This window comes from Stegodyphus dumicola, chromosome 11 (genome assembly GCF_044657685.1).
Source record: "Stegodyphus dumicola isolate Sdum_Otavi_A_Nest chromosome 11, ASM4465768v1".
Taxonomy (NCBI): Eukaryota; Metazoa; Arthropoda; class Arachnida; order Araneae; family Eresidae; genus Stegodyphus; species Stegodyphus dumicola.
The window spans coordinates 50,314,811-50,334,108 of NC_140778.1; the positions used below are offsets into that span (position 1 = coordinate 50,314,811).

Sequence of the window (19,298 nt, forward strand, 5' to 3'; positions counted from 1 at the left end):
GAATGTATACTTAATAAATGGAAACTTAAGTACCTGCATGTATCTCTTTTATTTTAAGTCGTTTCTTTGAGCATGTTACATGCTAACATCCATAACTGATAAGTGGTATGAAGTTGATATCTGTACCACTATGTAACATATTCTATAACCTTAGAAATGCATCTCAAAGTCACAGTTTATCAAGATTTTTGCTTGAAATGCACCTTCACTAAAACAATTTTCTCCTCTTCATTTGAGATGATAATTGAAATCATTTTTTATCCATTAAGTACTAGCAAAAATAGAAATGACAAAAGTATGTTCAGGGACTGGAACCTTAATCAAGATGTTATTACAGCTGTAAAGAAAAGGTAAAAAAAAGGAAAATTTTGACTTGAGATTCTTGTTTTAAAGCACCCGATGTGGTAGAAATGATGCTTCGTGTAAATTAATTTTATCTCAGAGACAAAAATACTTAATAAAATGCCAATTTAAATATTTGCATATATCTCCAAAACCTTCATTTATATTTAGAGATGCATTCACAATTCTATACATAAACATATTTATGTGATACAGTCAAAAGTCTTTAATCCGGACTCGTCGGGACTTCGGCGATTCCGGATTATCGATTTTTCCGGATTATAGATTATCAGTCTAAATCTGGCAAGATGGCATGCAGAAATTATAAAATTAAAAATATGAAACCGTAATTTATAAAATAATGAGCAATTATGATCTAAAGGGTATCAAAATTTACAGAAAAAGAAGCTTAATATTTATTTGTTTACTTTATTAAACATTTCTTTCAACGCGCGCATGCGTACCTTACGCATAGCCGAAATTAGAAAATTGCAACCAGAAAACTATTTGATTTGTATTCGTGATATTTATAATGACGAGGAATTTGATTTAAATCATATCAAAGACGGAGTACATCGAGATTAAATACTACATTTAATAAGGAATTATGAGCCGAATAAAATAAAAACATCTGCCTTGAAGATAACGATAGTGGTGACAGATCAACTTCCAGTTCATTGCGCGCCGCGACGTCCCCCCCCACGCATAGCAGCGTGAAATTGATAAACAGATTTCGGAACGGTTAGATAAACAAAGGACATACCTTTATCCATTTTTTGTATCAATTCGTTTTTTGTTTGATGGACATCGAGTCATACTTTCGTTTTCTAGATCCCTTGGGAGCTCCAGCATCGGAAATTCTATTTGACATAATCGAAAGTTCAAGCTTACTTTTATAAAACTGCTCTTACAGTCTGCAAAAAATAATAAGCAGGATCCAATTCGAAGATTAAGGAACAACGCAATCATCAACATTAACTGAAATAGATAATTAGATAATTTTAGCTTATGCCGTCCGACGCGAAAACGTATTCTGCACTTGCGCAGACACATATGCGCAGTCGTAAATGTCTTGCGCGGACGCGTAAAACGCCTATGAGCATGCGTCAACGCGGCGCATGCGCAGAAAGATTTTAGCTTTGAGGTCCGGATTATAGATAATTCGGATTATGGGTGTCCGAATTAACGACTCTTGACTGTATCTGATCGGTATTTTGTTACAATCAATTAATGAATATAATCAGTATGACCACTAAATTTTATAATTAATACACAAACTATTTATGATTTTATGATTAGTTTGGAAGTATAAATATAAAACACATGCTAATACAAGTATTTTGCATCTATGTCAATTTTATGCATTTCCACTAAAGTAATTTATCTGGTAAACATTACCCAATACAAGTAGCTGTTTAGTATTACACTCTCTATCAGTTAAGAACTAATAAAAATAATGAAATATGTATTTAACATTAACAATTATTTCTAATTGTATAGTTAGGTTTATCTTGCAAAGAAAATTAAATACTTAAATACTGTTGTAAAAGTTCATACGTAAATTTATATATTGTGTTTGTATAACATGTTCATATCTGTGTTCTACTACATCTATTTCTAGATGAATAAATCCTCATTGTATGTGTTTTTACACAACCTTATATGCTGCAGAAAAGCTTATTTCATAGTAAAACATATTATTTGCAGTGAATGATGTATGATTGTTAAACTCTCTGATTACTTATGAAATAAAGAGACAAAATATTTAAACAAATTTTGGTACTTCTATATGAACAAGACCATATTGGTGCAATTGTTTTTTAAACAGCTGAAAAGGTAAAAGTCGCTCACTGGCTGGAAGGTGATGGTTTTCATACGTTTTTTAGTAAGATTCCCAAACTAACAATATTTCTCGTATGTTCATAAAAAAACATCAAAAAGAAAATACTTCTACAAATGAAAATGTAAATTTTAATTATTAAGTAAGGATGATGTAATACGTTAAAAGAATGCAACATTTACATTCGTCTCCAAACGCTTGTGGAATTTCTTTCTGCTATTCTTCTCCCCAAGCATACAGCAATTTGTTTTGCCTAAGAAGGACATCATAGACTCAGCTTAATGCAACACTGTCTATCTACCAATTTCATTTCCTCAATGTTCCCTTTAGAGCGTTTTTGACAAAATTCAGTACTTTTACACTTGTGCTTAATGTACTAAATATTAGAAAGAAATTAATAAGCAAATCTAAAGCTGTTTCAGGAAAAGTTATCTTTTAAGAACTTGTATCAAGTCGCAATGGCAAAACTCTGTGACACTGTTTTTTAGGCTGGTTTCAGCACGAACTTAATTGCACTCTTACCAGCACCTCTAGTGCTCCTTAACGTGGAGTCCTCACATATCAGACCTTATTTGGATTGCCGCTAATGGGTGAACTAGATGTGGGAGAAAAATGCAGGCCACTGCCTGTAATTACTGTGCTGCAAGAATATGGAGATGTGAGGGTGTCATACCATGGCATATGTATGATATTTGTGTGTGAAATCCCTACATGAAACATGACTGTGCAGGAGAGAGGAATCAAATGTCAAATGGGCAACTCTCATTCCATACCCTACTTTTTATATGCATATTAGTTAATAATTGATTTAAATCAAAATAATCTTTTCAAATATGAAAAGGTATTTAAAACATACAATTGCAAACTTTCAGAATACAAATTTTAGAATTCTTCTATTTAAATATCTCCTTAAATTCAATAAATTTATTTTTTTAGGTTTAAAGTCTGTAAATAATGAAAAAAAAAAAAAAAAAAACATTTATAGCAATAATTAAAAAAAGATTTTTTAAATAAAACAAACAAAGCACATCAGATGCAATGTTACTTCAAACAATCCTAAGAAATAAAATTAAAATAATCTGACAAAATTATATTTTCTTAAGGACATAATTTTGCCAGATTAGAATTCTTATTTCTGTTAGAGGAGATCTGTTTGCGAACATCAATCGAATATAACTTTTACAAAGAATATCTCTCAAGTTAAAAATAAAGTACAAAATTTTTCAGCTTCTTTCCTATTCTTAAGTTGAATTATAAAAGACATAGTTTACCATGCTCCCTCAGTAAATTTCAAAATTAATTCGGGCTCCCATTTTTCTTTATGTGCAAAGAAGAAAATATAAAATAAATATGAGACTTTACTTTGGTGCAATGTGTGTTAGCAACTTTTGGAGATAATGTTAATGCATATACAAAGCCAGGTATGTCTTTGAAAATTTAAAATTATGTTTTCTTCTGGCAATTTAAAAACAAAATGTTTTATTATGTTTCTTTAAATTTAGTAAATAACTGTTTCTTTATAGGCAAGATGTTTTTCAGATGCCTTGTATCATATTTATACACACGGGAATTTTCTACAGTACTTATATATGTAAAAATTTATTGAAAGCTTATTGAAGTTGAGTTGAGGATATTCTTATCCATAATCACACAACCAGGGCCATCCTTAGGCCACTGACTGCCTGCGTACTTTTTTAAGATTGCGGCCTCCCCCCAAAAAAAGCTCAATTATTAACAAAATTTTTATTTAATACTCACTAAGTACTTATATATGAGAAATTGTAATATGAAAAGTACTTACAATAAATTAAAAATATTTAGTTGTGTTGTCGTCAGAGTTTGGCTACCCCTGATTTTCGCTACCCGCATACTTTTACGTGCTGTACACCTTGCTAGGTATAGCTCTGCACAAAACTATATTTAAATTTTGTGTTAATATAAAATGCCAAGTTTAATAAAATGCACTTAAAGCTACAGCATGCACATAGTGGTGAAATATTTAACCCGCGAGCATGTGCGATGGGTCCAATGGACCCGCCAAATTAAAGAAACCTTTCTAAAAATTCCTCTATCTTTCCCAGGTGGTTGTGATTCAGTATAGTGTTCTCCAAGGCCATCCCCTTTATGTTTCTAAAGTTTTTCGCCAGAAACTTGATTCGAAGTTTTATTTTGATTGGATCGGGTTGTTTGCATTGCTGTAACGTAGTTCAATTGTGATAGCAATGAAAGCTGCAAACATGTCGAGTAATTTATCCTATAAGGAGGAAATGTTATGTTTGAAAAAGATATTAGATGATATATCAACTATTGACGACTCCAATGAAGAAACTGATGATGAAAGTTATAATGAATTTTTTAAGTTCTCATGATACTGATTCAGAAATCGAGATACATTCTGAAAACGAAAATGAGAGTGATATTTATTGCTTTACTGGAAAAGACAAAAAAAAAAAAAAAAAACTGTCATAAGAAAAGCCTAAAGCAAATGTTAGAACTCCTGCTCATAATATTATTACTAAATTGCCTGGAAACATTGGTAAGGCAAAATATAAGCAGAGTCCAAACGGATCGTAGGAACTTTAAGTGAACGAATGTTGGTGAAAGTCGTCAGTTATACAAATATTTATATTGCATCAATTTCTGAGAGCTCTCAAAGAGAGGGAGATGCTCATGACACAACTCTAATTGAAATTCGTGCTTTTATAGGTCTTTTATATTTTTCTGACATAAATCATTTCATGTAAATTTGTGGTATCTGTGGGCAACAGACAGAACCAGCTTCGAAATTTTCTACAAAACTATGTCCTACAAAAATTTTAGTTTTTTATCAAGATGTTTGCGTTTTGATGATATAGGAACTCGCATCGTCAAGAAAGAATCAGATAAACTTGCACGTATAAGAGAGTTTTTTGAAGATTTTGTGAATAACTGCCAGAAATATTACACTGAATTCATAACAATTCATGAAAAACTTGAAGCTGTCCCAGGAAGATGTTCTTTCAGGCACTATATTCCTAATAAATCTGAATAATAATATAATAAACTCCTAATAAATTCTACATTAATATAACAGTTTTCTATTCCTTTAAAAAAATTTTATTTCATAAAAAATATAGAAAATAAAATTAAAATTTTAATTTTTATAATTTGCATATTTTTAAAGTTTACTCATAAAATTTTGGCAAAAATGTAACAATTTTTTCTTAAAAAAGACATGAGCCGGGTCTTTTGGACTTGCGGGGTGTGCGCATGTAACTCAAGAGCATGTGAGCTCCCGGGTTAACCACTCTTCAGAATTTCAAAATAAGAAGAATTTGAAGGTGGTAACATGAAAATCAGCGTATTCCGCAAGAAGCAGATGTCAAAAGTGGCGTAGCAAGCATAAGCGGCCCCCGGGGCAAAATACCTTTTTGGCGCCACCCCTCTCCCGAAAAAAACACACTGATATGATGAAAATCTTGTTTGGAGACCATTTGGCGCCCCTCTGCGAGCGATGCCCGGTGCATCATACACCCCCTTGCCCCCCCCCAAGTTACGCCACTGAACTGAATACATAATAATAGACAATAAACAGGGACATAAAAGTATAAACGTATCTGAAACATTTGCATGGAACCATGAACAAGAAAAAAAATTATATATATACAAAACCAATAACCACAGCCAGTGGCGTAGCTAGAGTGGGGCAAGGGGAGGCATGTGTACCCGGGCACAGCGTTCAAGGGGCACCAAACTGATGCTACGAAAATTTTTTAATGAAATGTTTTCCATTCTTAGCACACAGAAAGGGGGCGCAAATTCCTCAGTTGTCCCCGAGCGCTGGAAACTCTAGCTATGCCCCTGACCATAGCACAATTTTTTGATTTTTTACAAATGAAAAGTTAAAAGCTACTTATCGGGTGCAAGATGGTAGTTTTCACGCCTTTATTTCAGAAAAATTAACAAACTGTCAATATTTAGTATAAACTGGTAAAAATGATCAATATATCAAAAGAATAAATACTTGAGAATAGAAATTTGAATTACAAAATAAGGATTACGTGATGAATTAAAAAAGTAAAACACATTCATTTTCAAATCTTTGTTATTATTTTGTATTTTTCTCCTCCTCAAATACACAGCTATCTGTTTTTCGGAAGCACTTATGCAAAGGACGCAAAGCACTTACGCAAAAATGTAGACATTGCCAAATATCGCGATAAAAGTTCAAAGCTGGTAACCCGGCGAATTGGTTTGTCAGAAGCAGCAACCTGGTTCGCTTCTAGACAAAGAATATTTCTCTTCTGTTCTTAGCTCCGTTTTGCCCCTGGCTAGTGGTGCATCAGTAAGAGATGAGGAGGTGAAAATTGGCGGGTGGTGAATAACCTCGATATAACATGGCTGTTTAGAATAGTATGGTTGTGTTCTTATGTAATTTTTAAAAGACTTAAAACACGCAGCACTATAGGGCTCCTAAAATATTATGATTAACGCGGACCGCAATAATATACGTTTTAAATAATTAAGTTTTTATTTTTATTGCTGTTTTTTTTACCTAAAATAATAAGAATTAAATCAGGTTTCGTGCTTAAAAAATTTATATATTTTTAATGCATTTTCACAATTACTTTTCAGATGATGTTAGGCATTTATATACAATAGATGATTAGAATGAAATAAAAATTATTATTGGTTCTCTGAGATGACAAAATACTTTTATGTATTTCCAGGGTCATCAAAGTTAGTAAACCACTGCTTTGAGTAATTAATCAAAAATTGAATGAATCTTGAAAGATAAGATGTATAATGTTTATTCTAGTTTTATTTACAATGGTACTTTAAAGGATTTGAATATTATTGAAGATTCTTGGCATTGTAAAATTTATTACGAAGAAGGCAGTTGTTTCAAAATAAAATATTTTACGCCATGAGCAACTAAATTCAAAAAACAACTTTGAAAAATCGCTTGTGTAAAATGAATGTTTTAAATGTATTATTTAGTAATGACTTCATTAATCTATTATATATACAGTAGCACTAATTATTAAATATAATTTTGAGAATATCGACAAGCAAAGCACTTAATTAAAAAGACACTTTTTAGTAAAAATATTAGTATTCTGTATGAATGACAGAGAATATATGTAATTAATACCATGGCCAAATACCTATATAAAGAAAAAGAAACAAAAAAGTATTCTCTTCCTCGACACTTGAAAAAGTAATCCTGCTTTTTAACACATAGTTAATTTCTGATTACATGATATTGCAAGCATTTTCTTCAGATTTTTCCTACAACTGTTTGACCATTGAATACTGGTAGTTTGATCTGGTTTCATATCGTTAAATGGCTGACTGCATGGTTGATTTTTCTAGTTTCCCTCATATGTAATGCAAACACAAGCCGGTTTTCCTTAGAAAGTTGTTCAAAAAGGCATCTTTCTTCAGATCGACAGCCGGTATTCTTTGCGATATTTGAATAACCTAAACTTTCCTTCAGATTCTACATTGACATGATATATCTGTTGTAAGCAGGACAATGATCATTTCACCTCTATCCGTGTGGCAGGAGTATATTTAAAACTTGTCAGAATCATGGGATTCATAACAAAATCGACCATGTTTTTATCTTGAAAACTTTATAAATTTTCCCGATTATCTTAAGTCATGAGTTTCACTAACAAGATATTCATACTTTTGTTTAAGTTCATAAGCAGTTGAGCAATACAATTGCTGAATACTGGTAGTTTGACCCAAGTTCTAATCTTCAGTATTCAGTATCTTGGGCCATCACACTGTCATGTCCCCTAAAGTTATTACTGCTTGGCATAATAACAATCTCACTTGACCATGTTACCCACTTTGTCAAAACTAATATATCAGCTGCAGTCTCTGCAAAGACTCTGACTATAACAGAGATTTAAAAATATCTTTCTTAGAATACAAATAGGTTTGTCAACGTCTGGCAACAATTCATGAACTTTTCACGCAAAGTATTTACAACTCATTTCAGATACAACATTTTGAGAAGTGTTTCATCTGCCTTTTCCATACATATCGCTGCATCATTCAGAAGAAAATGATGTTGTCATGTTTAATTTCATCAGGCCTGATGCAATGTCTAAAATACTGGAACTGCTGGTTTTTCCCGCATCTGTTATAGAGAGAAATAATTTCATTGATATCCTGGAACTGGAATTATTCTAGTGTACATATAAAAATTTGTCAACAGCTTTGGTTGTTTCATAAATGGAAATGAGAATATTGCTTTTTCCATTCTCACTTTGGATATTCTAAATTGCAGTAATGTATACAGCATTGAATTATGTCCATTTTACGTTAAATTTGTGGAACATCATTTTTTATAAGTTTCCAAACATCTTTTCAAAGATGGACTTTCTTACAAGATTCAGTTAATGAAAATATTGTAATATTGTGTTATTTAACAAATATATACAGTCAAAAGTCTTTAATCCGGACTCGTCGGGGCTTCGGCGATTCCGGATTATAGATCATCAGTTTAAATCTGGTAAGATGGCATGCCGAAATTATAAAATTAAAAATAGGAAACCGTAATTTATGAAATAAGAGCAAATATGATCTAAAGGGTATCAAAATTTACAAAAAATGCTTAATATTTATTTGTTTACTTTATTAATTTTTTTTTCAACGCGCGCATGCGTAAAGCATACATTATGCATAGTCGAAATTAGAAAATTGCAACTAGAAAACTATTTGATGTGTATTTGTGATATTTATAATGACGAGGAATTTGATTTAAATCATAACAAAGACGGAGTACATCGAGATGAAATACTACATTTAGTAAGGAATTATAAGAAGAATAAAATAAAAATATCTGCTCTGAAGATAAGGATAATGCTGACAGATCAACTTCCAGTTCATTGTGATATGACGTCCCCCCCTGCAGAGCAGCATGAAACTGATAAACAGATTTCGGAATGGTTAGAGAAACAAAGGATATGCCTTTATCCATTTTTTGCAGCAATTCCCCCCCTTTTTTTTAATGGATATCGAAACATGCTTTCGCTTTGTAGATCCTTTGGCAGTTCCAGAATCGGAAATTCTTTTTGACATTATCGAAAGTTCAAGCTTACTTTCATAATATTGCTCTAACTGTCTGCAAAAAATAATAAGCCAGATCCAATTCGAAGATTAAGGAACAACGCAATCTGCAACATTAACTGAACTAGATAATTTTAGCTCAGCTTATACCATTCGTTATACATTAAACGCTCATGTGTAAAGGTATTATGCGTTTACGCATTTGCAGAAAGTTTGTAGCTTTGAGGTCCGGATTAAAGACTTTTGACTGTATATATTATTCAAATGGCAATGCCATATTTGTATGATGTAACTGTTGCTCAGCAACATAAGAAATTGTTTAACCCCTTTGCGCCGGGTAGCGCAAATGCGCGCTTATCGCGGAGGCCGTCAGTGTCTTACGGGAGCGTTTGTGCAGGGCCGGGGGGCTTTTTGGCTATTAAGCCTAAATCCATGAAATTTCCGAAGTATCAACGCATTGTTTAATAATGCTCTATAGAGTATTTAAACGGCTTATGCTTTATAGATATTTTTATATATACTTTAATTACCTTATTTCTTGTTTAAATGCATATTTTACACATTTTAATTTTATTACTCACCATTTTATGACTTTTAACATTATACATCCGAAAACTAAATATATTACTTAAAATTCTCTTTTCGTATGAAAAATTTGAAAACAGGGATCTACACACAGTCCTACGTTACATTCCTTGCACTCGTAATAACTCATTTGACGTTTTGGAGGATTTTTCTGGGAATGTGAACAAACGAAGCATCGTCGTCTCATTTTCTTATCAGTCTCTTCTAAACAAAGTTTTGGAAAATGTCTTTTAGTTAATCTTTCAGAATCAATATCAGTATATCAGAATTTCAGAATGAATATCTGAAATATTTTGCATCATTTCTGCTATTTCATGCTCCGTTAAACATTTTTGATGCTTTGACATTGCAACGGTAAAAACAGAAAGAATTCACGTCTAACAAGATCTAATTCTTTTCTAAAAACTGAACTGCAAACCGAAATACCCAACGCTTTAGTGAAAATAAAACTTCTCTACTTACAATAAACAACTACCATGTGCGAATTTAAAGAGACGTCATAAATCACGCTGTTCGAAAACATTTATTTCCTCTTTTGTTAATATAATCAAAAACACGTGTATGTGAGTCATGCTTCTCTCATTTCGAGTAGGAGGTCTAATGTACATGTATCTGAAACCATATGGACATACAGTGCCATCTTGTGGCAGAAATTATAGTTTTAAAACGTTCCAGGACACTGGCACAAATACATGACAGTCGGGGCTGAACGGAAAAATGCACTGGCACGCCTGCGTGTCGGCGGGAAGTGAGTGTGTTCGTTGCTGGCACATAGACGTGAAGTCGGCGCAAAGGCGTTAAAATGAGAATTCTGAAGTTTTACCAGCTAGTAGTTGTATGAAAATATTGCCACTAAATATTATTCAAATTACCTATCTCCGTAAACTAAAAATAAAATTTATGTTTTATTAAGATCATCTGTTATTTTGTCAGTTACTGAAAAATACTTTGCAATATATTTAGTGATCATCAGCCTGAATCTGAAAAAAAGTGTCACTCTTCAGAAGATGTTCCTTGTCATCAAACTGACTATTTTGTAGGAAAAGATAAAACAACAAAATGGAAGAAAGAACCCTTTCGAATTCAAAGATTCCCATAATATCATAAAAAAATTGCCTGGCAATACACATATATCTAAAGATGTGGCTTCACCCATCGATGCATGGAAGCTAATATTTGATGACACAATGATTGAAATGATTGTGAGATGCTCTAATATTTATGTAAAAAATATATTGGGAAATTTTAAAAGAGATGCAAAACCTATGTGCACAAATCCTCCCGTGTAAATGCTAGAGAATTATGTGCGACTGATGGAACAGGATTGGATATTTTTCGTAAATCAAATGAACTACAGTCAAAAGTTCTTAATTCGGACACCCATAATCCGGACCTCAAAGCTAAAAACTTTCTGCGCATGCGCCACGTTGACACATGTGCATAGGCGTTTACGCGTGCGCGTAAGACCTCTTATGACTGCGCATTTGCGTGTGCGCAAGCGCAGAATACGTTTTCGCATGCGCGTTTTATGTATAACGGACGGTATAAGCTAAAATTATCTAATTATCTACACTCATGTCCATAAATTAAGGATAATCCGGAGTCATACGGAAATCAAAGACTAAAATAAATATTTCACCTGTAAAATCACTACACAAATCTTAAAGAATCATATGCAAATTTCAGGAAGTAACCAGGTGACACCGATGGTACGTCACAATGACGAGAGTGTAAGAGAGTGATACATAAGGAATACAGGCAAAGAAGTAAAATTGTTCGCAGGCGCTTTATAAGCATTTCAGTGCAATAACCAAATAATTCTGACACAAAGGACGCATTTGGATGATTTTTTACGTGGTAGAATTATTGGCCGTCTGGAATGTGGGCGTACCAAACTGGAAGTATCAGACGAACTTGGAATTGCCCAGAGTGTCATCTCCAGGCTTTGGCAACAATTCCAAGATGATGGTAATGTGAGTAGACGTTATAGCACAGGTCGCCCCAGAGTTACAACACCGAATGAGGGCTGGTATTTGGCAGTTACTGCCAAAAGAAACAGGCAGAGCACAGCCTCAGACCTGTCTCGTCAGCTCTCTTCAGCCACTGGTACGACAATCTCAAGGCAGACCTTGTACAGACGCTTAGGGCAGATTGGTCTATATGCTCGTACACCTGTCAGATGCGTTCCACTTACTGCAACTCACTGTCGCCTGCAGTTAGCCTGGAGTACAGAGCATGCATTGTGGACACCACAACAGTGGGCTTGTGTGATGTTTTCCGACGAGTCCAGGTTTAGCTTGCAGTCTGATTCTCGCCGGACTTTCATATGGAAAGCTCCAGGTACCCGTTACCACCAAGAAAACATCATTGAACGACACCGTTACGGTGATGCAGGAGTGCTCGTTTGGGGTGGAATTATTCTGGGTTCCAGAACTGACCTGCATGTTCAAATTCGAACCATGACAAGCCAAATCTATCGGGACGTCATTCTGGAACCACATGTGCGTTTGTTTCGGGGAGCCATGGGCGCACAATTTGTGTTTATGGATGACAATGCCCGTCCTCACCATGCAAACATCGTAAGCGAATGCCTTCAATCAGAGGATATCACCTGTATGGTCTGGCCAGCATTCTCACCGGACTTGAATCCAGTAGAGCACGTGTGGGATATGCTTGGCCGACGAGTTGCAGCCCGTCAACCTCCTCCTACATGTCTACTAGAACTTCGGAGAGCATTGCTTTTTGAGCGGTGTAATATTCCCCAAGATCAGATCGATAATTTGATACTCAGCATGCCTAGGCGATGTACGGACTGTATTGCATCGTCTGGGTGACATACAATGTATTAACAATCATACCAACCATGTTATATTGTTTTTTTGTAAATAGGTTTTTTTTTTTTATAATTTGCTCCAGGGAGAAAAAATCTCTAATTTTTTTAATATTATCAAACATATAGCATCTTTTTTTGCTCTTTACCTTTTGTTTAATAAATAAGCTTTACAAATAAGTCAAATTTGTTTTGCTTCTAACTCTTCCTTTGCCTGATTTTGCATTATCCTTAATTTATGGACATGAGTGTATTTCAGTTAATGTTGATGATTGCGTTGTTCCTTAATTTTCGAATTGGATCCGGCTTGTTATTTTTTGCAGACTGTAAGAGCAATACTATAAAAGTAAACTTGAACTTTCGATTATGTCAAATAGAATTTCCGATTCTGGAGCTCACAAAGGATCGAACAAAACGAAAGTATGTTTCGATGTCCATCAAACAAAAAGTGCAATTGCTGCAAAAAATGGATAAAGACATGAAGAATGTTACAGAGAGGTTAGTGAAAACGAAAAAATTTCGATTGACAAGTTAGTCGGTATTCTCGGCACAGCAATTAACGGGACTTGAACAGCGGAACTTCATAACTGAACAAAAAATTATGTTTATAGAATTAAAGAGAAAGTATTATCACATAAAATGAAGCAACTTACACAACTTAAAATTGAAAGAAATGTTTAATAAAGTAAACAAATAAATATTAAGCATTTTTTGTAAATTTTGATACCCTTTAGATCATAATTGTTCCTTATTTCATAAATTATGGTTTCATATTTTTAATTTTAGAATTTCTGCATGCCATCTTGCATGATTTAAACTGATGATCTATAATCCGGAATCGCCGAAGTCCCGACGAGTCCGGATTAACGACTTTTGACTGTGTAAGCAATTTCTTTTCATTCATTATGGCTTACGATTTGATGATGTCAGAACACGCGATGAAAGAAGAAAAAGTGATAAATTAGCTCCAATAAGAGATTTGTTTGACAATTTTTACAAAGTTGTCAGAAATTATATCATGTAGAGTAATACGTGACTTTTTAGACGAAAAGCTAGAACCTTTTCGAAGATGATGCTCCTTTTGGCAGTATATGCCCCAGAAACCTGCAAGATATGGTATAAAGATATTTACTGCAGTTGATTTTAGAACCTTCTATACTTTCAACATGGAAATTTACTCAGGTCAGCAGCCAGATGGGCCATAGAAGAGTTAACTCTCTTGGGGCTTCAAAAGGATATAATGCTACTTTCTTATATGGCTGAAAAGAACAAATGTGTTCACTTTTTGTCAACTATGCAGAATGATAACCATAATGACGAAAGCATGGGAAATTTGAAAAAAATTGAAGTAATTACATTTTATAACATGACAAAAGGAGCAGTTGATATAGTCGCATTATTCTGTGGCCAGAATATCAAACCGATGGCCTATGGGCATATTTTTTTCACTATTAAATATTGCCGGCATAAATTCAATGATCTTGCTTTTATCTACTAAATCTCCACCAGAGAAATTCAGGAATAGGAGGCACTTTTGATTTTGCCTTCGCACTTTTAGATCCTCATTTGAAATCATAAGGAATACACAGATTCTCTTGAAGATTCGCAAACATAGAAAAGAAAATTATGTTACCGGAGATGTTACATGTGCTAAAGAGAAAAAGACAGAAAATCAAAAACTGTATGAAGTGTAAAAAAAATACATGTTAAGAACAGTGTGAAATCGAAGCTATAAACTACAAAATATCTAATTCTTCTGGAGCTTAATTGATTTGAAAATTAATTATATAACTCATTGTCCATTTAATAATTCTGCATAATATGGGTTATAACTGCATTCAAAAAAAAAAAAAAAAAAAAAAACACAAATTTCTCATCGAAATCAATGATTCCTAGTCATCTGAAGAAAACGTAAGTACTTTTGATTTATTTGTTATTAATTTTAAAATTAACATTATTTGGTTTAATCCTAGTATCCGGTGCACACAGGATTTGGCTCTTTTTTGGCGACTTTATGATGAGCAGTAAAAGAGGGACATATACAATCAGTAGTTAACCGCTCATTCAAAGAAAATATACAGTTAAACATAGTATATACTATGTATATAGTATATATATACATATACTATGTGTGTATATACTATGTATATAGTATATATATACATATACTATGTGTGTATAGTATATATATATATACGTTCTTTGGATCATTTTTGGTGTTGGCGATAATTTTCAAAGTCATGCCAAGGCTGCACCGTATACTAGGATTTTACCCATTATTTTTAAGCTTAATACAGAATGTATTATTTTACTGAATTGTAATAATATGTTTCATTTTTATGTCACTTAATTGTGATGCACGTCCTTCCGGATTAACTATACACTGCTAAATGTCATTATCAATCTATTTACTTTACTTCTATATGCTAAATATCTTATAACTTGACTGTGCACCGCTAAAATCATGGATTCATATGATAAATATCTTGCAACTTAACTATACACCGCTAAAATAATGGCGGATAAGCCGTTGGTGAGCTTGGCGAATAACCACGTACTGACACCAACGGATCCACTGCAAAAGCACCAACGAATACTTTGTGGAAAAAAACCGTGTTTTTGCCTAAAAAAATGAGATAATTGGGTTCATGTAGCACTCACCTAACAAAAAAAAAAGCATTTTCTCACTGTTCTGTTCCATTTACAAAATTTTCATCCTAATTCTGGGTCCTTGCAGAAACTTTACCACAGAATTGTGGAAAAATTACTCGCAAATTCTGCAAGGCTATATTTTAAAACTAAGGCAAAAAATATCAGCTTTGTTTATAAAAATTATTTGACTTTGGAATACAACAAAAAGGAATGTACACAAAATGGCAAAAGTGCTTGATTGAAGGATTATTATAAGCAGGCTTGCTGGAAGAATGTTTATGCACAATGTTGCCAAACTTTGGCATATACTGAAAATATGATAACTTGTATTATGGAGGCTGCATTAATACATAAATACCACACGCACAGAAAAAAAAAACCTTACTCCCTCATGAAATTTCGATTTCTTTGAAAGTTGCATAGTGACTTCAAGAAAATAATTCACAAATAATTTTTAAACATTCGATACTGAACACATAAGCTTGCAAAAAATCTAAATTTTATGCATTCTCAACATTAAAAAAAGCTAATGAAGAGGAGAAGAAGACTTAAATCTTACAGCTCTAAAGATAAGACCACACTTAGACACTAAGACCACAAAAAGACATATTTAATATTTTGTACTTTTTTAGAAAAATGTAATGAAAAGTGGATTACAGTGCAAAACGTGAATGAAATTTCCATTCAAATGAAAATGTTCAACATTTCAAGTTTTCAAACAATTCATGACATTACCTGAATTGGAGGAATGTGATATATATAAAAATTTCTTATTCAGAACAGTATAATCAGTGTCTCACTTTCCACTGTTCAAATATGCTGATTTAAATTTTCATTATTCATTAAATACTAAGATTAAGACAAATTTTGCTTTAAATCAGGAGCAGTTTAAAATTATTTGTGACTTATCTCGCAATCATCAGGTACTTGTCTCGTGGAAAACAAGAAATGATTTATTAATAATTGAAATGAAATGAAACACATAGAAAGACATTTCTTTATAGCATGGAAAAATCTTACTGCACACATAAGCAAAGGTTCTTGTTAATCTAACTTTTCCATAAAAAACATTAGCCTTCTTATTGTGTGTAGCTTTTAATTTTTCTATAACCCAAGTCATTTTTTATGCAGGTACCTTATAGAGTTTCTCTCCGCCGTGAGTACATATATGCCTTTTTTAATTAGATTTTTGAGAAACTGACTTATTACATACCTCACACACATAAGGTTTCTCTCCTGTGTGAATACGTATATTATCCTTTAAAATACTTCTGCAAGTACACGACTTATTACATACATCACACACATGAGGTTTCTTTCCTGTGCGAATAAGTATATGTTTGTTTAAATGACTTGTTACATACCTCACACGTGCGATATTTCTCTCCTGTGTGAAGAAGCATATGCTGTTGAAATGACCTTTTTGAGTTAATGACTTGTTACATACCTCACAAACATGAGGTTTCTATCCTGTGTGACCAAGTAAATGCTTGTTTAAATGAGCTTTCCGAATAAATGACTTGTTACATACCTCACACATATGAGGTTTCTTTCCTGTGTGAATAAATATATGTTCGTTTAAATGAGCTTTCAGAAAAAATGACTTGTTACATACCTCACACACATGAGTTTTCTCTCCTGTATGAACAAGCATATGCTTGTTTAAATAACCATTTTGAGTAAATGATTTATTGCATAGCTCACACACATGAGGTCTCTCTCCTGTATGAAGGAGCATATGCTTGTTTAAATCACCTTTTTGAGTAAATGATTTATTGCACACCACACACACATGAGGTCTCTCTCCTGTGTGAAGGAGAATATGCTTTTTTAAATTAGATTTTTCAGCAAATGACTTATTACATACCTCACACACATGAGGTTTCTCTCCTGTGTGAAGAAGCATATGCTTTTTTAAACTACCTTTTCGAGTAAATGATTTACTGCATACTTCACACACATGAGGTTTCTTTCCTGTGTGAATAAATATATGTTCATTTAAATGAGCTTTCACAATAAATGACTTGTTACATACCTCACACACATGAACTTTCTCTCCTGTGTGTAGAAGCCTATGGTTGTTTAAAATATCTTTTCGAGTAAATGATTTATTACATAGCTCACAGACATGAGGTTTTTCTCCTGTGTGTAGAAGCATATGGTTCTTTAAACTACCTTTTAGAGTAAATGACTTGTTACATACCTCACACATATGAGGTTTCTTTCCTTTGTGAATAAATACATGTTTGTTTAAATGAGCTTTCAGAATAAATGACTTGTTACATACCTCACATGCATGAGTTTTCTCTCCTGTGTGAAGAAGCATATGCTTGTTTAAAGTACCTTTTTGAGTATATGATTTATTGCATACCTCACACACATGAGGTTTCTGTTCTGTGTGAAAGAGCATATGCTTGTTTAAACTATCTTTTCGAGTAAATGATTTACCGCATACTTCACACACATGAGGTTTCTTTCCTGTGTGAATAAGTGTATGTCTGTTTAAATACTCTTTTCGAGTATATGACTTGCTACATACCTCACATATATGAGGTTTCTTTCCTGTGTGAATAAGTATATGCCTGTTTAAATCACCTTTCCGTGTAAATGCCTTGTTACATACGTCACACATATGAGGTCTCTCTGCAGTGTGAAGAAGCATATCCTTGTTTAAATGTCCTTTCTGAGTTAATTACTTGTTACAAACCTCATGCACATGAGGTTTCTCTTCTGTGTGGTTAATTATATGGTTTTTCAAACTACATTTGTAAGAAAATCATTTATTGCACATCTCAGACGCATAAGGTTTTTTCCTTTGTGTGTATAAACAAAATTCATGTTTCAGGTGATGTTTTGTCCAAATGAATACTTACATACCTCACACACACATTGTTTCTCCTGTATGTACATGCAGATGCTTATCTAAAGTACCATACTGTTTAAATGACTTGCTATGTAGATCATACACGAGGTTTCTTTCCTGTGTCAATACGTATTGAACATATGGTGTTACGGCGAACACAGAAAAATATGTAACTAAAATATATTCAAAATAGTTAATTCAATTGCGGGCTGCCTCTACCCGAGGCTGGGTGCATTATGAATGATAAAATAATCTTAATACAACAATACTTCTTTATTTTCATCATAACAGTCTTTTTTTCTTCCGAGATCAGTTTTGAGTTCTGTGTACAGGAAAATATTCAAAATACTCAGGACGCAGGTTGACGTCATGAACAGCAGCGCATCGCGCCAGTTATTACGTTAATCAATCAATCATCGCAGTCGTCAATCAAAGAAACAGTTCACTACGTCAATCAATCAAACAGTTCGGCAACCTTTGTCCTGCTTTATGCCTGTTTTGAAAGCTACGTTGCCGGCGCAATGATACTGTTAGAACACTTTGCATTTCACTGTCTTGTCAGTAGATGGCTGCACCAGTCCAATACATTGGATTGAACTTAGCATTTCAGTGGCCCGGTGATAGCTCAGACATTGGTAAAAAAATCAATTTAAATTATGAAAGAAAAGTGTAATAATTATTTGTCATTGCTAATAACTGTAATAATGTGCATTTAATTTTTTAAATTAAGTGTGTGAATTTTCAGTAGATGGCTGCACCAGTCCAATACATTGGATTTGAACTTAGCATTTCAGTGGCCCGGTGATAGCTCAGACATTGGTAAAAAAATCAATTTAAATTATGAAAGAAAAGTGTAATAATTATTTCTCATTGCTAATAACTGTAATAATGTGCATTTAATTTTTTTTTAAATTAAGTGTGTGAATTTTCAGAACATTTTTGTTTTGCTATGTTATTGTTTTTAAATTTTCATATGTAACTGTAACATTGACTAAAGAGTTTGTTGACCATGTGTTACTGTAACATTGACTAAAGAGTTTGTTGACCATGTGTTAGAGGCAAGGAGGGGTGTCTGCGATCACCGAGGCAAGCGGCAGCACGATCGCTGCGCTCCGTAAAAA

General features: G+C 33.3%; 1 protein-coding gene across 1 annotated transcript; it reads right to left on the reverse strand.

Moving 5' to 3' along the window:
* Positions 1–15,906: 15,906 nt before the first annotated feature.
* On the reverse strand, positions 15,907–18,737 carry LOC118205584 (uncharacterized). Its single transcript, XM_085826672.1, has one exon. It carries the CDS (start codon positions 17,974–17,976, stop codon positions 16,780–16,782), a length of 1,197 nt encoding a protein of 398 aa, XP_085682798.1. The 5' UTR covers positions 17,977–18,737; the 3' UTR covers positions 15,907–16,779.
* Between the last annotated feature and the right edge of the window lie 561 nt (positions 18,738–19,298).